Genomic DNA, 24,297 nt, shown 5'->3' with positions numbered 1-24,297 from the left:
AGGCTTAGGCGATATAACCGGAGTTGTCCATCTGCAATTAACCCGTATAAAAGAGAAGACGATTTACCATATGGCATCTATCCCTTTTTCCAGCTACACTGCGAGCAGAAGTGTTCTTATGAAATGTACAAGTGCATTACATTTGGTTCCCGGTACTTGCAAGGATGAATATATAAATACATAATTATTGAAGAAGACTAAAAAGTAGTAACCCCACAAATGTTAATCAGACACCGACACTGTGCAATTCCGAGTATTTGGTTTGTTCGGATCATTAATTTACCGGAATACAAGTAACATGATAATTCGGTCCGATCACACCTAATTAGTAGTTTTACCTGATCACGACTTTGTTGATGTTGAAATTTAAAAAAAAGTAATCATCGAGTATCTTTTAAAAGTCTTTCATTTGCATCATCGTATTTTGTACAGGTTGAGGAGGAAGTCAAATCCTAATTTCAGTAGTGGTCGACAAAAGCAATAACATCGCTATCGTAGCTAACAAAAGTATAAATATCTAAAAAAAGAAACAAAACCATCTGCAAAATGCCGAATTTTTCTCCATTCCGAAAAGCAGTATTGAATCTACGAGCAAATCCTCAATCATTTTTATCTCGAAGGCCTCTTAGTAGTCAAACATCTTCTTCATCAACCAACACAATCAATCAGAAGTTCATCATAGGAGCGGGATTAGCTATAAGTGTACCTGTAAGTTTATCTCGCTTAATTTAACATTTAATCTTGCCACCGATCTGCTCTAGGTATTGAATGAAAGAGTATAAACTGATCTAAGATACATTTAGACTTATCTATACTTGACGAGAGCTCGATTAGATTATCAACCAGATACTGTACCTGATAAGGTAAATTCCGATGTTCCAGATCAAGTACGTTCTTCTCAAAGTGGAAATGGTAAACAAATAGCAAAAATTAGTGCAAGAGATGTATTAGATAAAAAAGATAGTAATGAATTTTGGGTAGTTATTAATGGAGATGTTTATAAGTGAGTCAATCAATTTGGTATTTTTCAATTATAATAGATTTTGAAGTTGATTATGATTATTTTGTTAATTAAATTTAGCGTTACGGAATTTTTAGATGAACATCCAGGTGGTAGAGAAATAATTGAATCTAATAAATCAAAAGATGTTTCATATATATTTAATCCAAGACATCCTTCAGATCAATTAAATAATGAAAATTTACCTCCATCAGTAAAACATTTAGGTAAATTAGAAATTAATAATGAAGAAGAAAAAGAAAAATTAAAATTAAATATTTCAAAATCTGAAACAGATGAAAAAGAATTAATAAAGAAAAAAAGAGAAGAATTTGAAGAAAAAGGTTTAGGACAAATTATTAATATGAGAGATTTTGAAAAACATGCAGAAGAATTATGTAGTAAAGTTGCTTGGGGTTATTATGCTAGTGCAGCAGATGATGAAATTAGTAAGTATTTTTTTATCTAATATAGTTTTCAAAACCTACTTGAGCCTTGATTATTCAGGTCAAAACAGGTCAAAAGGGTTGTATGAGAATGATTATTGATTCATGTATCTTTAATTTTCTAGCTAAAGAATCAAATAACTCGGATTACAAAAAAATCAGATTCAGACCTCGTGTACTTCGACCTGTAAAAGAAGTTGATTCCTCTACTAAGATCTTGGGATATGATAGTACGATACCGTTATGGATCTCTCCAGCGTGAGTCATAAAGACCGATCACTCAAGGCCCTACGAAAGCATGAGCTAATGGCTTAATACGACGATAGCGCGATGGCTAAACTTGGTCATCCTGATGGAGAAGTGAATTTGACCAAAGGTGCGGCTGCTACGGGAATAATACAGTGTGTGAGTATATCATGGCTACTTGCATTTATCCAGACGACTCTGGACTCTGAGAGACACTGATCGGTGTTGAGCTAATGGTATGTAATCTCACTTAGATCTCATCCTTCGCTTCATGCTCGGTAGAAGAGATAACTGCAGCACGGACAAACAACCAACCATTGTTTTTCCAATTATACGTCAACTCCAAGCGACATTTGGCTAAAGAGGTGATAAGCAAGATCAATCGTTTAGGATTCAACGCTATCTTATTGACCGTTGATGCGCCCGTTGGAGGTAAGAGGGAAAGAGATATAAGGGTCAAAGGAGAATTTGAAGCTCCAAAATCGGATGCGTACGATAAACAAGGCGATACGAAAGGTGTGGCAGAAGCTATTTTCTCTGCTGTCGATCCAGATTTAAATTGGAAAGATCTCAAGTGGATAAGGGAACAGACCAAGTTACCTATTATAATCAAAGGTGTACAAACTGTTGAAGTGAGTCGATTTTGGTCTTTCATTTCCTTGACAGCTTTTTTCTCCTTTGTGACCGATTCTGACCTGTTTATCACTTTATTAGGATGCGGTATTAGCTTACAAATATGGAGCCGATGGAGTAGTATTATCAAATCATGGTGGAAGACAATTAGATACATCTGCAACTGGAATTTCAACTTTACTTGAAATTCGTAAACATGCTCCATTTTTATTGAGACCTGAATATCGAATTCCTCATGGACCTTCAAAAGAATTAATAAAAAATCCAGATTTACTTGTACCTACTACACCTATTAATGAAAAACCATTAGATAGGAAATTTAGTATTTTTGTAGATGGTGGAATTTGGCGTGGAACAGATGTTGTTAAAGCTTTATGTTTAGGTGCAGAAGCTGTAGGTGTTGGAAGAGGTTTCTTATTTGCTCAAACTGTTGGAGGTGTAGATGGTACTATACATGCTGTTAAAAGTAAGTAAAATAAACATTGAAAAGAAGAATCAAGCTGAATGAAATAATTTTAGTTTTTGAAAGTGAAATTCAATTGGCAATGCGTTTACTAGGTGTAAATAAATTATCGGATCTAAGACCAAGTATGGTGGAGATAGTAGAAAATTAAGTATGTGTAAGGCGTAAAAAGTTTTCCCGTCAAATCGTATATGATATATCATATATCATATATTGTATATTGTAAATCGGAAAGATTTGGATACAAAAGGCAATATTAATGTCATGGAGGTTTTGTAAAGATAGGTGATTTCATATATATCATGCCTAGGTGAATGAAAGATATATGTGAATCATATTACGTGTAGGGGACAAATAAAGAGACGAAAATGTATGAAGCCACGTGTTCTTCATTATTGTGCCTGAGCAGATTTCAAGATTTCTGATTATATTTTTGCCATCTGTTCTGAATTATGAAAATAGATATTTATCATTCTTTTATTTGTAATTACATTGAGTTAGATCGAATATTCAGCAAAAGAATGTCGTCTAAGCAATTCAATAAGAAAAGATCTTTTCCTGATGGAGCTGGATCTTCAGGTTCAGGATCCGGTACAACTTCAAATAAATCATCAAAATTTTCAAAATCAAATAATGGTAAACCTTCTAAATCTAACGGATCATTTAAAAATAATACAAATGGGAATGTTGGAAAGTTTTCTGGAAAACCTAATAATAATTTGAATGAGAATAAAGGAAAATCAAGATCAAATATTAAAGAAAAAGAAGAAGAAGTTAAAAGACGTAAAAAACCTATTACACTTGGAGGTGGTGAAGAAGAAGATAATGAAGATGAAGATGAAGATATAAGTATGGATGAAGATGAAGAATTCGATGAAGATGAAGATGAAGAAATGGGAGATAAAGCTTTAGAAAATTCTGGTATAAATGAAGAAGAAGGACAAGAAAAAAAACCAAAATTAAGTAAAAGTGAAAAATTAGCTTTACATGCTCAACAACCACATAGAACAACACTTTTACCTTCTCATCCACTTTTACATGATACTTTAATTCCACTTTGGGAAACTGCACGTAGAGCAGATTTATCAAAAGAACAAAGAAAAAAAACTATTAATGAATTATATAATGCTTCAAAAGGTAGAATTGGTGAAATTAGTAGAGGTCATAAAGGTGGTAGAGTTTTACAAACTGTAAGTACATTTATTGCTTAAGACATTTGAAAATTTGATGTTGATCTAATTTATGGGCTTGTAGATCGTTAAATTTGGAGGTAAAGAAGAGAGAACTGGTGTTGCTATGGAACTTGAATCTCGATGGAAAGAAATGATGGAATCCAAGTATTCCAAAGTGAGTCTCCATTAATCCGTATCTAGTCCCAAGACAAAAACTTGGTATCAACAGTCGGCAATATGAACTGAGCTGATTCCTCCCATTTCCAGTTCTTGATGTCCAAGTTGATTCGATATTGCCCGTCAATCCGACCTTTACTTATCCCTCAATTGGCTCCGCACTTACTCACACTATTAAATCACTCCAATGCTGTCACTCCCTTATCCGATTTCTACGACTTATACGCTACTTCTAAAGAACGTAAATTACTTGTCCGAGGATTCTATCCCAGAGAATTGAAGATTTTCGATGGCGGTAAACAGGCTTCGGAGACTAAAGGACTTGAAGCTTTCTTGGAAGATATTGGAACTGATGGAAAAGGAAGAGAGAGAATTTTGGACAGTATCGAGAAGACCGTTCTTGATGTGTGAGTCGTCTTCCAATCGGGCTCTAAATGAGTCATGATATAGCAAGTATGCTGATACATTGAATGTGATTTGGCCAGCTTCAACGCAACGCAAAAACAAGCTTTGGCTCAATCGATCTTCCATCGTCTTGTATTTGAATACGTTACTTGCGTATTCAAATTTTTGGACAAAGAGACCGCCGAGAAGAAACTTCATGAGTTACTGGCTGCGTAAGTATCAAATGTCCGTTATGCTGTTGTATTCAGCCTTCAAGCTAATGTGATTCTCGGTAAATAGTGGAGCAGAAAGTTTCCCCGAAATCGTGCATACCAAAGATGGTTCAGCTGTTGTGAGAGAATTGATCGTTAGATGCAATGCCAAGGTGAGCTTAGCAGAAGGCCAATCCTCATGACCGGAATTTGGCAATTAACATATATGTGCTATCGTAGGACCGAAAACAAATCCTTCAGCCTCTTCGAAAACACGTTGAAGCATTATGCAAAGATGGTGATGCGCAAATGGTTCTGTTCACCGCCTTCGATTGCGTTGAGTAAGTGATGATGTTGGTCAATCAATCGATCAAACCTGACATAAACAATTGCAATTCAGTGATACCAAACTTATGGGTAAAGCATTCGTCTCCGATGTTGTGGGCTTAGCTACAAATCTGGCATTTGACAAACAAGGCAGAAGAGCTCTCCTTTACTTACTTACTCCAACATCTACCAAACATTTCATGCCTCAAACTATATCTTCCCTTGCGGCTTCTGCAGCCTCAGCTAAGGAGCTCGGAACAAGTAAGAAAGATACGGAACTCAGGCGAAAGGAATTACTCGGATACGCATCTGAGGGTTTATTGAAAGCAGTAGAAGAGAAAGGTGATGAAATGGTTCGAGATCCAGGAGCTGGTATGGTTGTTCAAGAGACATTACTTTATGCTCAAGGTGGTGAGTTTCTATCAATCGTAAAGAATTTGTTTATTTAATATTTTGAGTGCTTATGTTTTTGTGTCATCAAATTTCAGATAAATCAAAAGCTATGAATACTTTAGCAAAAGCATTAGAAATACCTTATCCTGATCCAGCACCTGTAGAAGCTAATCCTGATATAAAAACTTCTCATCCATTAGATTTATCACATTCAATTAGAACTTTTAAAACTTTACTTTCAGGTGGACATTTTAATACATCAACTAAAAAAATTGAAATTCCTGATGAAAATTTATCAAATCAATTTTCAAAATTAATTTGGAAATCAATTTTTTCTTCTTCTTTATCAGAAGAAAATGTTATTAAAATTTGTAAAGGAAATGCACCTTTTGTAATGGTAGAACTTATTGAAGCTTTAAAAAAATCTTCAGAAGAAAAAGAATTTAAAGAAATTAAAAATGTTTTAAAGAAAAAAGGAGTAAAAGAACAAATTGAACAAAGTGTAAGAAAAGGTTCAAATTTATTAGTTGAAAAAATTAATGAACTTTGAGAGTAAGAAAAGAGGTAAAAGGTAGTTTTGGTGTATGTTTTAAATTATTCATTTTTTCATCGTTAAAATATGTATGCATATTATTTTTGTTTTCATTGAACTTTGTTTGAATTGAACTTTGTTTTTTTCTTTCGGTCCTAAAGTACCATTTACATTTTGCTTCTTACATTTCATTTAATTGGAATTCAAATAATATGTTTATGCGGACGAATAAGCATCTCGTCTCGATGATTTGTCAAGTGAATAAGTAGCCTTAACTTGTAGGAAAAGATTTGATAGTTAAATGACAACTTAATAACAAAGTATTGAGATATACCTTTATGTATGGCTAGAATAGAATTTTCGGAATAACTTAAAGAAACAACGTGAATATGACGTTTTATGATTATTAAACTGAAAATCAATCCTTTTATATTTTAGTGCGAATTTCATGGCTGTGCTAAGAGAAATATATATCTAGGTGGAGCGTGAAAATCAAGCTGAAAGGCACTTTTGATGGATTGATTGATTGTGTATATTTGATTTAAAGGATACAAATAATGTATTTTTATTTGATGGATTGGAATATGAACTGAAATGTGGATTAGATCTTGAAGTTTTTTTGATTAACACATAAAAAGGTATATAAACTTGAGATTTTTTTACTATAATTATTACTTTTCTTCTTTTCAATCACAACAAATTCATCGAATTTATCAAAAGAAAAACAAAATATAAAATACAAATACAAATCAAAGATATATTCTACATAGTCATAATTTTACAAAATCTAACCAAAAAATGAAATTCATTTTAACATTTTTTTTTATAATTTCTTTATTTTTAATAACACAAATACAAATTAGTAATGCAAAAGTATATAATATTGAATTACCTAAACAAATTATAATAGGATCAAATATAAATATTATTGTATCTTCAAGTAGTTATATTCAAAATTGGAATGATTTTGGTATAATTTGGGGAATATTAAATGAAAATCATGAATGTAATGGTTGTATTGGACAAGAAATTGGTTATGAAAATTTATAGTAAGTCCCCAACCAAATTTGGAAAATTTCATTTAATTATTATAATATTGAATAAATTTTAATTTAATTGATTTTTTAGTGATAATAATTTTATTGGAAATTTAACTTATTCAATTAAAATTCCAAATTTGAATAATGGATCATATACTTTTATAGCTGCTGTACCATATTTAGTAGGTGTAAGTACATAATTAATTTCCTTTTCAATGGAAATAATTCCATTCCTTAATAATTTTAAAAATGATGCTAATGGAATTTTTGATTGGGAAAAAATAATAAAAAATCAGATCTCTGGCGAAACTGGTATTAATTATTTTAATCAATCTATCAACCTTATTTCGGATGCCAAAATGAGAATTTGAGCAGAAAATATAAATTGATGATAAATCTCACGAATGACACAGATACGACAATTTTCAGAAGAGAATAAGATACGAATAATGAATATAATTAAATTGGCTTCGACAACATTGACTAGATAACTTCGATATAATCGTTCGATCACGTATAATTAGAATGACTTTCACGAACAATTGTATATATTTCCTTTAATTGTAGTAGTACTAAATTTGGCGCATGTATGTATGAATTGACATTGATATGAGCAAGAAAAGCTATGAGTAAACCTGCATACATAATAATTACAATACAAATCAATGATTACGATAGTCCGAAGAAAGGATGAAAGGCTATGACAAAATCTATTACAAAGCATCTTATTAATAAAATAAACTTAACTCTATCATTTGCGAATAACTTACAGCAAGTAGAACTACAGCAACAACGATAACTAGAATAACCAATAAACAAGCCATTCTTCTTCCCGCTTTACGTTGATATTCGTGTGCAGTAGTTAATTCTTCTGCTGCAGATGAAGTATCTCTAGCTACTGAAGTGACATTTGATTCAATATTATCTATACATCGATGAATAACATATCAGCAGACAGTCTTTCCTTTGAAATTTAAGCAACATTTAATAAGCTAGCTCACCTATTAATCCACCTTGTTCAACTACCATCGTACCCAGATCTCTAAAGATATCATTCAATTCATGTATACCACTTTCGATTTCTCTGATTTCCGCCTCTCTTTCTGCAATTAATGTTTCCTGAAAGTCGAGTTCTTGAGGCGATACCCTACGGTTGCCGTCGCACATTAAGCATGATCTCCTCAAATCATATAGGCAGTGACAAAAATCGTGAAGCGGGACATTTTGAATAAAGAGAGAGCGATAGAAGCAAAGAAGCATAACTTACTGTTGTACCTGCTGTTGAGCTTGAACTTGCTCTAGCTCTACGGAATTCCTAGGTTCATCATGACTACGATGTTCGTATCCATATCAACTCGTCTTTCAATGACGGCGCACTTGATTTCAATCGAGGATAGTACGGAGACTCACGCCTCTTCTGACTCTTCAACTAGCTTATCCACTCTTCTCTTTTGACTTTCAACGAAACTCCTCTGTCTTTCTGCTGATTGACGTGAGACTCGTTGGAATGACGTTATGGCATTGCCAAACTCTTTTGATAATTTATTCTGAATAGGTTTACGTGACGACTACAGTATATTCCCAAATCTTAGCTGGGTTAATCATATGGCAGATTGGTGAAAGGACGGATGATATCCATATAGTGGGAATCGTTATTGAGGCGCAAGTGGATGGAGATTTGCTTACATGTTCTCCACCTGCTGGATAAGCTGTTATTTTCTTCAAATCCTCGGTTGATCTCTTAACCATCTCTCTTGTTGCTTCTGTGAGGTTATGCCTATATTGGTGATAGTCAGCTAAACCATGTTTACAAAAGCACCCAACAAGTTTCACCATCTGGTTTGCCTGTTTATTAACGAATTGCTAATAACAACCATACTCCCCATTCGCGATGGAGCCTGATACTCCGATAATAGATAGATATATGACAAGCCTAACTTACAGACTCGTCCGCAATGTAGGTCCATCCGCATTTCCACCCAACTTATCCACCAATTTCTGTATACCTTGAACATTACTTTGTATTTTGAATATTTGTATCGATACTGAATCTTTTAGCGAAGTGAACGTAGCGTCGGGATCTGTGTGTGATTCATCGTAGACATAACCATAGGGTTGCGATGAAACGATGTCGAAAGTTACATTCAAAGATGAAAAGGGCAAGGAGAATAGGCAGAAATGGTAGAGAGGAAATATAAGCGGTTCGTCATATATCTAGATTGTTAATACTCACCAGGTGCATTACCTCTCAGTAGAGGTTGACTTTGTCCTCTCTCTAAATCGTTGAAACTCATTTTTGACCTGTGGAATCTTGTTTGTCTGACCAAAATGAAGTATCTAAAAGTCTAAATTAGGTGGCAATTTAAAGGTAATGGTAGATCAATGAGTCTTCTAAGTTATGTTGATGGGATGATATTATGATAATAGGCGGTGATTACCGAAATTAGTAACATTACGCTCAGAACTATTCTCTAGACGCGACAAATCAATCAAGTGGAGGAAGTCTGACAAGCAAAATAGCACATAAGCAGACAAAATATGATATTTGCTTCTTCCTGTATATCAATTACAAGTAAGCTCTGAAGGAAGCATGTCAAGATCATCTGGACCGTTAGTAAATCTCTGATCATTGGTTGTAGGTAAAATTGAGAGTCTGCTAAACCGATTGTTCGTTTTTTCGTAGACTACCGAAAATAACGGCTCACTCAACTTCAATCATTTGTCAAGATACTAATTTACAAGGCGATATAACGATAAATGAAGGTGTAGTTGTACATCCGAAAACTTCTATACTAGCTATTGGAGGACCTATAATAATAGGTAAAAATTGCATAATTGAAGAAGGAGCAATGATTATAAATAGGTAAAGCTTGTATCGATTTATAAAATTGTTATGGACAACACTGAGTTTGATTTTTGAATCTTGGTAGAAATGCAGAGTCATTGAGAATTGGAGAATATAATCAATTTATGGTAGGCTGTCGTAAGTTTTATCTATCACATTTGAAAGATCCTTCGATTTACTTTTGAATCAGGTATAGAAGCCAATTCAATAGGGAATTGGAATACTTTTCAACCTCGTTCAACGGTTTCAAATGGAATAAAAATAAATGACCATTGTACATTCAGTCAGTAGTACCCTTCAAAGTCAAAATTTGATATTATCGTTCTGATGAAAAAACTATCAACGATAGGTGCAGGTACGATCACTACACCTTCCTTGACAATATCAGGAGAAACAGAAATAGAAAATTTACCTTCTTATACGACAATTTTTGGATCTAAATCTGAGAGACGAACATGGGATGGTACCAATCAAGTTGCAGAACAAAATTTAAGAGAGAAACATATTGAATATCTCAGGGAAATAATACCTAAGTAAGCGTTTTGTCAACGCTAAGGTTCACTGAAAACAGAAGATAATATATTGATAATGAATTTTTGACATAGGTACAATAGGCTACGTGTTATAACTTAGTCAAAACACATATTATAACTTAACTTGTGTCCTTGAAAGACCAAACGATATTAACGAATAATTATGACAATGAGAAGTTCACAAATATATGCATAATAATGATCAAAATCAATGCAAATTGATAATGCGTATTTTACTAAAAATGAGTCGTATAACATGTTATGCAATTAAGTTGTACTCAATCCAATTCGGCTTAATACCCTGTCATACCATTCCATCCTGCACTACCTCCAAAGGCAGACAATATGTTACCTCTTTTCAAAGCTCCCGCATCAGGTCCAACATCACGAGTCATAAAAGCTAATTCTCGATAAAATTCAATAGGTAAAGTACCATATGAAGTTGATCCGCATTCAAGCTGAAAATAAATGATATTCAGCCAAAGTTCTCAACATGATATCGGGTATACCAGAATCAGGAACTCACTTCAGAATAAACAAGTGGTTTACTTTTCCCTTCCATACCTTGTTCAATCACTCTCATACTTCTTCTAAATAAAGTTAAAGTATTTCCAGCAATTTCTATATCTTTAGCTTCTTCAATCATTTCTACTCTTTCATCATATTCTAAAGTATATTCTTCGTCTTTTATATTAACTTTAGATGGAGGTAATAATGAGGAGGATAATTTACCCTCCTTTTCAGCTTCGAAGATTGCAGAAATCGCTTCTGGAATTTTATTCTCTGGAAGAGTTACCGTGGATGTAGATGTAATCCTTACGTCATTTGGTCTATATATCGAGATCGAACTCAGCAACTCATTGAACAATCATATTTATCGGATCGCTATGACTCACCTATCAGGGATTAAGAGATCAGATTCCTTGATCACTCCGAAAACAGCTTCGAACGTCTTGGTATAGCTTATATCAGGTTCAGCCGATCCTACTTCCGGCGTGGTTGAGCTGATAGACTCAACCTCATCTACCGAGGTTAAAGCTTCTGATACTTCCGGCGAACCCTCGTTGATCGCAGAGGTTTGTTTGGAGAATAATGATGTGCTCGAGTGCGATTCCACTTCTTCAGCTGAGCCTTGGATGATTTGTTCATCAGGAGTGATTGACTGTTCTTGTCCGATGGTCTGCTCTTCTTCCAGAATTGCTTTTTCCAATTTGTTCAACGCTGCATCATACTGATCTTGCCATTTCTCTTCTCTTGTTCGCTCTTTGGTATAGGTGAATTCTACAAATCTCGATTCAGATGAAGGGCTATCAGCAGGAGTAGGAGAGGAGGGAATCGATCTATATCTTATTCTACGTAATTCTTTCGATTGTCCTTCGATTAGAGGGAATTGAATCATCGAAGGTGTCAAGCTAATAGATTGAATTAGCTTTTGACTTCCTCTATAATCTTTCATTTGAGTATAATGAGAACTTACCTCGGAGTGAATATCGGCTTCTTATCAGGTTTGATTGTTGAATTGACCATAGAATTTCCAGCATGAGAAGGTATCAACCAGTTTTTAAGTGTTTCAATTGGCCATAATCCAGGTAATGGATTATCAAATGTACCTAATCTACCATCTTTAGGTTGTATAGGAAATAATAAATTTCCAAATTGTAATTTTAATCTCTTTTTACCTTTTTTAGCAGTTAAATCCATAATTAAATTTTGAAATTCTGTTTCCCCTTTTCTTCTTTCAGCTTCCTCTTCTTCTAACTCTTCAGGATTCATTGGAAAATATGGTTGTTTCTTCGTTTTTGGAATATTCTCTATTATATCTGCTTTATTTTTCGAAGAAAAACTAAGATAAGGAGCTATATGTATTTTTTCATTCTTTTGATCTATTTCTCTTATAGCAGGTTTTGAATTCCATTCAGTAACTTTTTTCAATCTGAATAAAGTTTTTGATGCTATAGATGGTAAAATTGTCCAAGGAAAAGATTCTGTTAAAGAAGGTGTGAATGGATATAAAGATAATCTGAGTGGTTGAGTTTGAAAATTTCTAGGTGTAGGGAGTAATACATCGAGTGATCGATATGAAGGTAAAATTTCGGAATGTAAAGAAGCAATTCCTAATAATTGTTTAGCACTTTCAATATCTTCTGATGATTTTGCTGTTATACGATATTTATTTTCGGGAAGACTTTCGACATATGCACCACTGGCATTAGATACCATTCTTAATAAACCATCTGAAGCTTTTAGTTGATTGATTTCTCCAGAAGAGATCGTCACATTTTGAAGAGTCTGTTTTTGATCCGAAATAATTTGGGATAATCTCATTAGAGGTTCCAGTTTTCCACTTGCGACAAGAACTTTCCTGTTCGGATCCCCTTCGTTAGGCGTCAACATTATCGAACTAGGCTGAGGGACTTCGGAAAAAGGTAATATAGACATGTTTAGTCGTTCATAACCATCCATGAGGGATTGTATCAATTCCTCCTGTCGCACAAATAAGAAAAGTTCAGGCGGGGGAAGATCGAAGACTAACACCGGGAAGGTTGTTAGTTTACAATTGACGTATGATGGGTTCCGAGGTTCTGAGGTCCTAGACTCCTAGAAGGGGAAAAAAAAAGGCTTACCAAATGGATCAGGATCTTTTGGTTTGTTCCTAGGTTCAACCCATTTCCAAGATTTCATAATTTTCTTAATCATTCCACCTTTACTTGCCTTAGCATTATGATAAATTCCTAATTGTGTACTGAATGATTTCAATTGACGATGAACAAATGCAGAATCTAAACTTTCGTATACTTTTCTGTATAATTGAGGATATTTAGGATGCCATGGATCAGGTGGTTCTCTATCTGGTTTTTTTGATAGTAAATCATCTAAAGTAGGTGATGAATTCGTATTGACTGTCTGTTGAGAAGAAGTATCTATTGTTGTTGGTTTATTCAAAAGATCTGACCAGAAATTTGAATCTCCATTTTGGGCTTTTTCAACGTTTGTCGATGTTTTGATTCTTGATATTTGAGCTGAATTTCCTTCTTTTTCAGATCGGATAGCTTCAGCCAATTTCCTAGCTCTTAAAAAAGCTTGCTTGGCTTTAGGATTTGATTTAATATTTCTCTTTGATCGAGATTGATAAGTTCCTTCTAATGGTGAAGCTGATGAAATTTCTCCGGTTTGATCAGAAACGACTGTAGCTTCAGCTGAAGAAGCATATTGTCTACGTCTTGAAGGAGCTGAACTAGATTCGGCATGAGGGAAAATATCATTTCCTATCGTCGATAATCCTCGATGAAATCGACTTGATTGTCGAATTGATCGGGCAGCAAGCATCCTTATGATCTTCCAGCCCAATTCAGAGTCCGTCTAAAACAATAACTAATCAAGGTGTTTTGCAATTACCATATTAGCAAATATTTCGCTTTTTGTCTTGATTTGATTGCCGAAAACCGAAAAATCACAACTCAGTCGTTGACGAAACATTCAAGATTCGGAGATCGATCAAAACTCCGTCCTTCACCAAAAACTTACGCCTTTTCGTCCTGCTTTTTTACGTTATTACAGGACTACAAATGCGGAGAACGAGACGTTCATGATGGAGAACACGGTTTATACAGCTACGATACGTTTGGCAAGGGATATTCGTGATCTTATGATCTGTTCAATCAAGCTCAAAACTATATAATGACACACAACTGTCCGAATCCTCCATCTACGGCCATAGAATCCAGAAAGCACCGGGTCCCGTCTGCTCCCCGCAGTTAAGTTGGATATCGCTCGGTTAGTACCAAGGTGGGGGACCACTTGGGAATCCCGGGTGCTGTAGTTTTTGCTGTTTTTCTTTTACCCACGAGCTTAGACCAGAGACGAGGGTTGAAGAGCGACAGAAGTCGATGAACCGTTCTTGATTCGTTCTTGATTCCAGGTTTTCATTGGTGAAGCTGAATCTAGGTTTTTAGTGTCATCTGCAATTTGAGTTATGACGAGGATTTCACTTTGGTGTCATGTCATTGAGGGCACGCGCTGAAATCAAGAACTGGTTAAGGCAAACGCACGTATTTAAGTAGATGCGGTGCTCACACCATGCGTAGAAACTTGGAGAGTCTAGATGCCATCATAACCATCATGACAGTCTGGTGAAGAGAAATAGCGAAACCAGCTTTGAGTCCTCCAAGCCGATTCAAATTGCGATATGGAAAGTGAGCTTGACAGATGTCTTTTGAAACGCGAAGTTCGCTTTTCAAGCTTCAATGAACATGACATATCATCAAGAAAAGTGATGGTGCGAAAGCGTCATGTGTCTTGCGTTTGCTTTGAAAGGTCAGCAGTTGCTGAACAGGAAGATCTCTTCAAAGAGAAATTCGGATTGATGTATTTCGAACAGCTTGTGCTCTGTTGTGCGTCAGCGATGCGATGATGCGCAAACTATCTGTAATCTATACACAACTCAGGAGTTAGTCGACACTAGCGGTCCAATTCAAAGAAGTCCAAATTAATATCTTTCGCAACTACCATTCCCTACTTTGCAGTCCCAATTACTTGCTACTATTATGGAACCAACATGTATATTCCAGTCTTCCCATCACTCGATGATCGACCTACACACCCAGCGAGCTCTATATTCTCACCGAATGGCTCACAGTATTTGAGCTGCAGCCTTCTTGGTGTCAAGCGATATCCACTTTCATGAACCGAAAAACGGATCTCTCGGGATGCTGAATTCAGACTGTTCAGCCTGCGATGAATGTTTCTCCGTAGTGTATGATTCACTTCAGATCCGAACTCATCTGCGCTAAATTCCAGAACAAAGAAAACATGCGATCATTTTCCTGGATAAATCCCCTTTCCAAACATACTTCACCATTCCATGTACCACTCATACAGGGCCACATGCAAGAGTGTACGAAGACAGGGGCCCAGCAGTCTTTGAGGCCCTTGATGTGCTCGCAAGAACAAGTGGTACAAAGTAAATGCCACACATGCGATCCTTTCGGCCACACGACAATGGTTGGGATAATCACGACTAGGCACCAAGATCCTTTGATTTGAGTAACGCGTCTATTAGCTTGCACCTTGCAGTTTGAGCCTTCAACGACAGAATCGTAGGTTTGATACGCATCTGAGTATGCCAATCGCTACATCTGCTGAGTGAATCTGTCTTAAATACTTATACTTCGAGTCACGACAATTCTTCCCTATTCCGTCATGACGATCCCAACGGCAATTCCGCGGCACCAAATTTCCTCTTATAACCGCGGCAGTTTGCTTCTTGACGAGTGGTGGACCTGTCGGTCGTCAGGCCGAAAAAACGGGAGGAAATATGATCACGTGACTTGTGTGACATCCGCCGCCCCCGCCTGGAGGAGTGTAAAACTCAAACATGTTCATAGGTCATCGACGAATACTGCCTGGAAACCACTCACCGTACAAGATTTCATAATTGTTTTTCTGAATTGAATTTGTTGGAATCATAATAACAAATATATTAGACTCATTTAACTATTTCTTTTGACGATATCCATCTATTCGTCAGATACTTCTCTTATCAAGATGTTACGTACGATACCGAGGAATATAAGACAGAACGTCTCTGTCGCTAGAGCTTTATCCTCCACCATTGCTCGACCGTCATCAACAAAACGAAATTACGCCACTGAAGCTCAAGCACCAAGTAAAAATGACCTGTTTGCCAATGGTGGTAACACATATTATACTGAAGAGTAAGTGTTTCTCTTGAAGGTCATTCTAGGTGAATGCTGATGTTTAATCCGAATTTTCAGGATGTACCGATTGTGGAAACAGGATCCAAAATCTGTACATTCCTCTTGGGCTGTATACTTCTCTGGACTTGATAAAGGTCTTCCATCATCCTCCGCCTACAGCCCACCACCAGGATTCATCGGTGCCGCAAGCTCGATACCTACAGCTGCCGATGGTAGTCCAAAAATGAGCGTTGAGGGATCTGGAGACGTGACGGACTATCTCAAAGTGAGTTGTTTGCATACCTATACACGCATGCCAATGCTTATAATGTTCAAAGGTTCAACTCCTCATTCGAGCTTACCAAGTTCGAGGTCACCACATTGCCAACCTTGATCCACTTCATATCTCCAACGCCGACCTTGACAGTCATGTACCACCAGAATTGAAACTCGACTACTACGGTTGGACAGAAGCTGACATGAAGAAGGAGTTTAATCTCAGTGACGGTATCCTTCCTCGATTCAGAGGGTCCGTTGACGGTGACAAGTTGACTTTGGGCCAAATCATTGAGGAACTGAAACGAATGTATTGTGAGTTTTGGAATTGATTCCGATCATCTTGGATATCGCTCAATCGCGTTGATCAGGTACCCACGTTGGTGTACAATACGTACATATCGTCGACAGAGGACAGTGTGATTGGTTGAGAGAAAGAGTAGAGATTCCTGTGCAATGGAAGTACACCACAGAAGAAAAAAGAATGATCCTTGATCGATTGATGTGGTCTGAGCTTTTCGAAAAATTCATTGCATCAAAATACCCTAATGAGAAGAGATTCGGTCTAGAAGGTTGTGAAACTTTGATTCCAGGTATGAAAGCTCTGATTGATAAATCCGTCGACTCCGGCGTGAAATCTATCGTAATGGGTATGCCTCATAGAGGTAGATTGAACGTACTTGGTAACGTAATTAGAAAACCCATTGAAGCTATTCTGAACGAATTCGCCAACACCGATAAAGATGACACTGGTGGAGGTGATGTCAAGTACCACTTGGGTGCCAACTACGTCCGACCTACACCAAGCGGAAAGAAAGTTTCCCTCTCCCTTGTTGCCAACCCTTCGCACTTGGAAGCTGAAGATCCCGTTGTTCTCGGTAAAACCAGAGCTATTCAACATTTCGAAGGAGATGAAGGTACTGGTGACTCCGCAATGGGTGTATTGCTCCACGGTGATGCCGCTTTCGCTGGTCAAGGTGTAGTATACGAAACTACAGGTATGCAAGGTCTCCCTAACTACGGTACAGGTGGTACAGTTCATCTCATCGTTAACAACCAAATTGGTTTCACTACCGATCCCCGATTCTCAAGATCGACTCCTTACCCATCTGATATCGCCAAATCCATCGATGCTCCTATCTTCCATGTAAACGGTGACGATGTAGAAGCTGTTAACTACGTCTGTACCCTTGCGGCCGATTGGAGAGCTAAATTCAAGAAAGACGTCGTTGTAGACATCGTCTGTTATAGAAGATATGGTCACAATGAAACCGATCAACCATCGTTCACTCAACCCAAGATGTACAAAGCTATTCAAAAACAACCTACCGTATTATCGATATACACTGACAAATTGATCAAGGAAGGTACTTTTACAGAAAAGGAGATTGACGAACACAGACAATGGGTTTGGGGTATGTTAGAAAAGGCTTATGACGGATCAAAGGATTACAAACCCTCGCCAAGAGAGTGGCTATCATCATCATGGGAAGGTTTCCCTACACCTAAAGAGCTGGCTGAGAATGTCCTCCCACACTTGCCCACCGGAACCGAAGAGGAGACACTCAAGAAGGTTGGAGACGTTATCTCATCTTTCCCTGAAGGTTTCACTCCTCATAAGAATCTCGCAAGAATTATCGCCACCAGAGGGAAATCCGTTGCTGAAGGCAAAAATATCGATTGGTCAACAGCCGAAGCCCTCGCTATTGGTGCATTATGTTTAGAAGGTACACATGTCAGAATATCTGGTCAAGATGTTGAAAGAGGTACTTTCTCTCAAAGACACGCTGTCATCCACGATCAAGAGAACGAACAAACCTATCAACCTTTGAAACACTTGAGCTCGGATCAAGGTTCATTCACAGTTTGTAACTCGCATTTGTCCGAATTCGGTACTCTCGGTTTCGAATTAGGTTACTCATTGGTTTCGCCAAACTCATTGACGATCTGGGAAGCTCAATTCGGAGATTTCGCCAACAACGCTCAATGTATCATTGATCAATTCATCGCCTCTGGTGAGAGGAAATGGCTTCAAAGAACCGGTCTCGTGCTTTCGCTTCCTCACGGATACGATGGTCAAGGTCCAGAACACTCTTCAGGTAGAATTGAAAGGTTCTTACAACTTTGCGATGACGAACCTAGAATCTACCCATCTGCTGAGAAATTGGACCGACAACATCAAGATTGCAATATGCAAATTGTCTACCCAACGTGAGTGCCAGTGTATAATCACAAATAAGATCTCGACGTTAACGGCTATCTCTGTAGTACACCTGCAAACTATTTCCATGTGTTGAGAAGACAAATAAAACGAGAATTCCGAAAGCCTGTAAGTCGAATCCTGATCGATTAGAGCCTTTCAAATGCTGACATAACGATTCCGGTTCAGCTCATCGTTTTCTTCTCCAAATCTTTACTCCGACACCCACAAGCTAGATCATCTTTAGAAGAAATGACAGGCGAATCTACTTTCCAAAGATATTTACCTGAACCTCATCCTGAAAACTTGGTTGAACCAGAAAAAATCCGAAGACACATCTTATGTTCAGGTCAAGTCTACTTCCAATTACTGAAAGAACGTGAAGATAAAGGTATAAATGATGTTGCTATTTCAAGATTGGAACAATTGAGTCCATTACCTTATGATCTGTTGACTCCTCATTTGGATAAATATCCTAACGCTGATGTCGTCTGGGCACAAGAAGAAGTGAGCAAATCTTTCCCTTAGTTCTTTGCATTGCAGTCTTTTGCGAGTTTGAGTCTGAACTGATCGATTTTTTTGTTTGATGCTTAGCCATTAAACAATGGTGCTTGGACATACGTACAACCTCGATTAATCACTGCATTGAAAGAAACTCAACATCATACTGGAAAAGTACCGATCTATGCAGGTCGAAAACCCTCTTCATCCGTTGCTACAGGTAACAAGAATGCTCACAAGAAGGAAATTGAAATGATCAATGCAATGGCTTTTGCTAATGCTGAAGATTCTCAATAAATTAGGCTCAGGGGTGTTTGAGTTTAGTGAAAAGAAGAAGAGACCCATTTTGTATTAATATCAATTTTCTAGTTCATTTACTCCAATGGACATAAGTAGTTCATGAATATAACATAATACATAAAAAAATGCATTGAATCTACACGATTTACGCATTGATATGCTGAGATACGGATAACTTAACAGACTTGATATTGTACTTCCTTTGGAAGATATTTACTTGCCCAAAACTTCTTCTCTATCCATTACTTTCCCATCAAGTTTAATTAATATTACAGTACGTTGTGGTGTATCTGGATATTGATCTCCAACCCAATGAGCAGTAACTCTTGCCGGCTATAAAATTATAATTTTGAAATTTAGATATTTAACTAAAATTTAAGATCATTGGAAAAAGGTAAATTTTTATAGAAAAAACTTACTAAATCTAAACCATCTAATACACTTTCAACTAAACCTGCTGTAAATGCTTCACAAGATAAATCAGACATATCTTTTGGTACTGAAATAAATTGAGTTAAAGGTGATTCATTTGAAATTAACATATCTTTTTTTTTTTGTAACAAGATTAATTAGTAATTCTTTCATATTTTTACTAACTACTACTACTTTTAAAGACAAAAAATAATTTTGTTTGAATTTTGATTTTTAAAAAGAAAACTCACATTCATCTTCTGATTCTGAACTTTTTTCTAAACCATCTGCAGATTTTCCAAAAATGAATTTATAAATTTGAGTATGAATAAATTGTAAAATTGGTATAAGTCTATATTCTCTTTTAGGATCCTATTTTTTTTTTTTTTTTTTTTTTGGGAGATAAAGTAATTAATTCATTTAAATTAGCAATTTTCTTGTATTTTTTGGTTATGTAAATTGATTTGAAATTTAAAATTCACTTTTAAATTTAATGTTTGAGTATTACGAAGTAAGATTAATGATAATATTCTTTGTCCAACTTGATAACCTAATGAAGATAATCTTCAAAAGTTTGTTAATAAATCAAAATTGAATTAGTTAAAAGCAAACAATTTTATACAGAAACTGAGAATAACAAACCTTTTTTCAAGATCAGTTACACTATCTACTCTACTTTGACTATAACTAATAATTTCAGAAAACATAAAAGCCCAACTTGATAAAGCAATTTCAGAATTTTTACTTTTATTTAAAGGTCTATCTAATATATTTACATATTGTTGTTGTTGTTGTTGTTGTTGAATAATTAAATTATTATTTGAACCGAAAATTTGTTGTTGTAATGAAGAATTACCTTGTCCTGAAGGTATTATATTTGATCTAGCTGATTCTCTTCTATTAGATGATGGATTTTGATTTGTAGTAGAATATAATGAAGGTGGATTTGGTGTATTAGTTGTAGTATTTGAAGAAGAAGAAGAAGAAGTTATAGATTGTAAACTAAATCGAGAAGATGATGTAGGTGGTGTAGTTGAATATCCAATTGATTGAGACATACTTTTTTATGATCTTGAATCAGGTAAGAAGTGATTTCGAAGTATCGTTTTATGAAAAATCTATCTCTCTTATCTGACATCAAAAACGTAATCGAAATTAAAGATAGATATTAAATCATTCCACCGGTCAAATTCATCAACGCGTCCGAAAAGCTTGTTCGTTCTACCCTGACTCGATGTTGAAGTGTAGTTAATCCAATCTGTGAAATGGTTCAAGAATAGATCTGCGATAAGAGGCTATGCTATGATGCAATTCGTTAGGATGTAATGAAAAGTTGAAAATGATGCATAATTCGATTTCTTTGAAGGATACCTAAACTGCGTTGAATACATTAAAGCGTTAAAGCGATGAGTTGAATGCGCAATTGAAGATGTGAATGACGATGTAGATACGATAAAATGGTAATGACAATTACACCTTTATCAGTCTAAACTCTATTTGAGTATTAGGAAAGTGATATGATTAGATTATTGATTATTAACCAAAGAGTCCAGATTACATTCAATTACCCTGAATTTGGCTTTAGTATGAAAGTGAGTGAGTGGCATATTAACCGGGGGATCCCGTACTATGGTGAAATGAACACTCACTTAATTCACGCTAAACACCACACTACTGTATAATAATATGGTCACTTGCACTTTGCTATATCATCTCACCATCATAGTCAATCTCATTTTACCTTCCCATTCCATCTTTGTTTCATATATCATCGACTATATCAATCCTACATTACTACTTATGACACGACCTCCGTAAACAATCCATTACCATACCATTCAACTCGATTTGTCATCCAGTGTTCCAACACTACGCGTCATCAACGCTTGGATAACAGATTCACCACTATCGACCGACATTGACATCGATATCTAATAATTCCTATCACCATCACATCTCCTAAATATTAGACCACTCTCTACAAAGCACGAAGAAACTGCCCAAGATGGGTCAAGGTCAATCCTCCTCCAAAAAACTAGGACGTACATCATCAAAACAATTATCAACATCTGACTTGGCCGATTCATTAGCTAATACAACCATATCATCAGGAAAGGTAATCGATGGACCTTCTTCACCTGGATCTTCACCTTCTATGGAAATTAGTAATAATGGCCAATTTAGTACACCTACTCGAGTCAGTGGTAGGCGTAATGGTAGTGGGAAAGAGAAAACCGGTTCAATTTCAAGTTTCTCTTCTGCTTCAGCTGGAACCAATCGTCCGTCATTGAATACTCAAAACTCATTTGATGGTTCTTCATCTGTAAACACATCTACAAATGCTTCGACCTCCTCACCAACATCCATATCCACACCATCAAGTAATATACCTACAACACAAAATATATTAGCAGCTCCGAAAACAAGATCATCCTTACTTGGACATTCCCCTCCTCCTCCTTCTGCATTATCTGTTTCACCAGGTCAACCAGGCTCACCTCCTCTCAATTCCCCAAGTCAAAGTTTGGGACATATGCAACGTGATTCGACATCCTCTTTGAGTCCTGGAGCAGCTTTGACTGCTACAATCAGTAGAAGTAGTATAGGAGGAACCAGTGCAGGCGGAGTTCAAGTTCTAGATGTGGACAATATGATTCATAGGTTATTGGAAGCTGGATATAGTGGAAAAGTCACAAAATCACCCCCATTGAAAAATGCTGAAATTGCAAGTGTCTGTGCGGCTGCAAGGGAAGTATTCCTATCTCAGCCAACTTTGATCGAATTGAGTCCACCTGTTAAGATTGTAGGAGATGTACACGGTCAAGTGAGTGATGAAAATTACATATCTTTGTAGAACAACAACTGCTGACTCTTCCTCATTTGCTAGTACGCCGACTTGATTCGAATGTTCGAAATGTGCGGTTTCCCACCTTCGGCAAATTACTTATTTTTGGGAGATTACGTCGATAGAGGAAAACAATCACTTGAAACTATTCTCTTATTGTTATGTTACAAGATAAAATACCCTGAGAACTTCTTTCTACTTCGTGGGAACCATGAATGTGCGAATGTTACTCGAGGTGAGCTATTTCTTACGTCCTTGAGTGATTGGGAAGGAAGATCATTGAATTATGGTACTAGTATACGGCTTCTACGATGAATGTAAAAGAAGGACAAATATCAAAACCTGGAAAACGTTCATCGATGTCTTTAATGCTCTACCTATTGCTTCGATAGTAGCCAGTAAGATTTTCTGTGTGCACGGTGGTTTGAGCCCGAGTTTGAAGAGTATGGACGATATAAGGAGGATACAACGACCGACGGGTAAGTTCTTCTAGCTACTTACCCTCTACGCATGCGGAATGGCTAGCTGATAGGATTATGATAGATGTACCTGATTATGGGCTATTGAACGATTTAGTGTGGTCGGATCCGTCAGATACAGCTTTGGACTGGGAAGATAACGAAAGGGGTGTTTCGTTCTGTTATGGAAAGAGTGTCATCAACGCTTTCTTAGCAACACATGTGAGTTTGCTAGAAGTCTTCTATTCGAGAGTTCGCACGGATCCAGGCTGATACCTCCTGACGATAGGATATGGATCTGATTTGTCGGGCACATATGGTGGTAGAAGATGGATATGAATTCTATAATGATAGGACATTGGTGACGGTTTTCTCGGCACCAAAGTGAGTCAAGCTTTACCTTGATCATATGTTGTCGTTGCCAAAGAAAGAATCTGTGCTAACGTGCATAATGTTTAGCTATTGTGGAGAATTCGACAATTTCGGAGCAGTGATGTCGGTATCAGAAGATCTGCTATGTTCGTTTGAATTACTCAAACCGCTAGATGGGGCTGCGTTGAAAAAGGAAATGACAAAATCAAAGCGGAAAAGGTCAGTTCATCCTTTCGATTACCACATTGAATATCGTTTAGAATTGTCACTGATAACTCTATCTTATGAACAGTTTGCAAAACCACCAATCACCGCCCAACAACCCAATGGCTCAAAGCTATTAAACCTATTCTATTCAACGCCTCCACATTACGTCTTCAGTCAATCACGGACATTCTTGTATAATAACTCCGCACAACTCTTATTCCAGACAGCTACATCTCTTCACCCTCGTACGACTTCTCATGATCCGGACACCTTAAATAGGCTCGCACTTCCGATATGTGGTCGTCTCGAGGCTTTCAGACCCACATCAAGATTCTCGCGCAAGCCGTACAGTCCGAAATATCGTACCAGCCATCGGATGCACAGTGAGGGGAGCCTGTCGGACAGGACTATATCTTCCGCATCTCATCATTATTCATACCTGGCGATATAGCCCTTCAAAACACCCCGGAGGACAACTAGCAAATCTTTAAACCTCTTATTTCCCACTTGCACGATCAATATTCTCACAAGCAAGATTAAAAATGTACATTAAGAATTTCTTCGTCATTCTTCATTAGTCACTTTTCGTTCGGGTCTTTCATTGTTGTCCAACCAATCTTAGCCTCCT

The 24,297-nt window shown here is 36.6% G+C and overlaps 9 protein-coding genes and 1 non-coding gene across 10 annotated transcripts; 7 read left to right on the top strand and 3 right to left on the bottom strand.

Annotated features, from left to right (window-relative positions):
- Nucleotides 1-546: 546 nt before the first annotated feature.
- On the top strand, nucleotides 547-2,939 carry I206_103511 (uncharacterized protein; the record flags this gene model as incomplete). The annotated part of the gene is made up of 8 exons (XM_070202782.1): nucleotides 547-708; nucleotides 804-1,003; nucleotides 1,082-1,449; nucleotides 1,572-1,704; nucleotides 1,773-1,851; nucleotides 1,947-2,324; nucleotides 2,407-2,791; nucleotides 2,845-2,939. 8 exons carry the CDS (start codon nucleotides 547-549, stop codon nucleotides 2,937-2,939), a joined length of 1,800 nt encoding a protein of 599 aa, XP_070058883.1.
- Nucleotides 2,940-3,309: 370 nt separating this feature from the next.
- On the top strand, nucleotides 3,310-6,003 carry I206_103510 (uncharacterized protein; the record flags this gene model as incomplete). The annotated part of the gene is made up of 8 exons (XM_019153259.1): nucleotides 3,310-3,978; nucleotides 4,043-4,135; nucleotides 4,228-4,544; nucleotides 4,623-4,754; nucleotides 4,822-4,906; nucleotides 4,974-5,074; nucleotides 5,134-5,471; nucleotides 5,549-6,003. 8 exons carry the CDS (start codon nucleotides 3,310-3,312, stop codon nucleotides 6,001-6,003), a joined length of 2,190 nt encoding a protein of 729 aa, XP_019013420.1.
- A 780-nt stretch (nucleotides 6,004-6,783) lies between these two features.
- I206_103509 (uncharacterized protein) lies at nucleotides 6,784-7,396 on the top strand (the record flags this gene model as incomplete). Its single annotated transcript, XM_019153260.1, has 3 exons — nucleotides 6,784-7,034; nucleotides 7,114-7,213; nucleotides 7,322-7,396. 3 exons carry the CDS (start codon nucleotides 6,784-6,786, stop codon nucleotides 7,394-7,396), a joined length of 426 nt encoding a protein of 141 aa, XP_019013421.1.
- Nucleotides 7,397-7,753: 357 nt separating this feature from the next.
- I206_103508 (uncharacterized protein) lies at nucleotides 7,754-9,319 on the bottom strand (the record flags this gene model as incomplete). The annotated part of the gene is made up of 7 exons (XM_019153261.1): nucleotides 7,754-7,950; nucleotides 8,027-8,172; nucleotides 8,293-8,355; nucleotides 8,436-8,593; nucleotides 8,712-8,802; nucleotides 8,968-9,106; nucleotides 9,259-9,319. 7 exons carry the CDS (start codon nucleotides 9,317-9,319, stop codon nucleotides 7,754-7,756), a joined length of 855 nt encoding a protein of 284 aa, XP_019013422.1.
- Nucleotides 9,320-9,615: 296 nt separating this feature from the next.
- Nucleotides 9,616-10,503, top strand: I206_103507 (uncharacterized protein; the record flags this gene model as incomplete). The annotated part of the gene is made up of 6 exons (XM_019153262.1): nucleotides 9,616-9,635; nucleotides 9,709-9,888; nucleotides 9,956-10,008; nucleotides 10,061-10,153; nucleotides 10,220-10,403; nucleotides 10,476-10,503. 6 exons carry the CDS (start codon nucleotides 9,616-9,618, stop codon nucleotides 10,501-10,503), a joined length of 558 nt encoding a protein of 185 aa, XP_019013423.1.
- Nucleotides 10,504-10,696: 193 nt separating this feature from the next.
- On the bottom strand, nucleotides 10,697-13,730 carry I206_103506 (uncharacterized protein; the record flags this gene model as incomplete). Its single annotated transcript, XM_070202781.1, has 5 exons — nucleotides 10,697-10,861; nucleotides 10,930-11,233; nucleotides 11,300-11,815; nucleotides 11,881-12,931; nucleotides 13,028-13,730. 5 exons carry the CDS (start codon nucleotides 13,728-13,730, stop codon nucleotides 10,697-10,699), a joined length of 2,739 nt encoding a protein of 912 aa, XP_070058882.1.
- A 380-nt stretch (nucleotides 13,731-14,110) lies between these two features.
- I206_103505 lies at nucleotides 14,111-14,225 on the top strand. The gene has a single exon (XR_002021924.2). It is a non-coding gene; the product is annotated as a 5S ribosomal RNA (ribosomal RNA).
- A 1,722-nt stretch (nucleotides 14,226-15,947) lies between these two features.
- I206_103504 (oxoglutarate dehydrogenase (succinyl-transferring), E1 component) lies at nucleotides 15,948-19,373 on the top strand (the record flags this gene model as incomplete). Its single annotated transcript, XM_019153264.1, has 7 exons — nucleotides 15,948-16,117; nucleotides 16,178-16,385; nucleotides 16,438-16,690; nucleotides 16,747-18,586; nucleotides 18,644-18,704; nucleotides 18,765-19,082; nucleotides 19,170-19,373. The coding sequence occupies 7 exons, from the start codon at nucleotides 15,948-15,950 to the stop codon at nucleotides 19,371-19,373; spliced, it is 3,054 nt and encodes a 1,017-aa protein (XP_019013425.1).
- A 216-nt stretch (nucleotides 19,374-19,589) lies between these two features.
- Nucleotides 19,590-20,845, bottom strand: I206_103503 (uncharacterized protein; the record flags this gene model as incomplete). Its single annotated transcript, XM_019153265.1, has 5 exons — nucleotides 19,590-19,709; nucleotides 19,796-19,920; nucleotides 20,039-20,159; nucleotides 20,270-20,351; nucleotides 20,430-20,845. 5 exons carry the CDS (start codon nucleotides 20,843-20,845, stop codon nucleotides 19,590-19,592), a joined length of 864 nt encoding a protein of 287 aa, XP_019013426.1.
- Nucleotides 20,846-21,792: 947 nt separating this feature from the next.
- On the top strand, nucleotides 21,793-23,806 carry I206_103502 (uncharacterized protein; the record flags this gene model as incomplete). Its single annotated transcript, XM_019153266.1, has 7 exons — nucleotides 21,793-22,611; nucleotides 22,675-22,867; nucleotides 22,929-23,111; nucleotides 23,176-23,312; nucleotides 23,380-23,474; nucleotides 23,550-23,681; nucleotides 23,755-23,806. The coding sequence occupies 7 exons, from the start codon at nucleotides 21,793-21,795 to the stop codon at nucleotides 23,804-23,806; spliced, it is 1,611 nt and encodes a 536-aa protein (XP_019013427.1).
- Nucleotides 23,807-24,297: the final 491 nt, after the last annotated feature.

Source organism: Kwoniella pini, chromosome 4 (genome assembly GCF_000512605.2).
Source record: "Kwoniella pini CBS 10737 chromosome 4, complete sequence".
Lineage (NCBI taxonomy): Eukaryota > Fungi > Basidiomycota > Tremellomycetes > Tremellales > Cryptococcaceae > Kwoniella > Kwoniella pini.
This window is presented reverse-complemented; position numbering and strand designations above follow the sequence as displayed.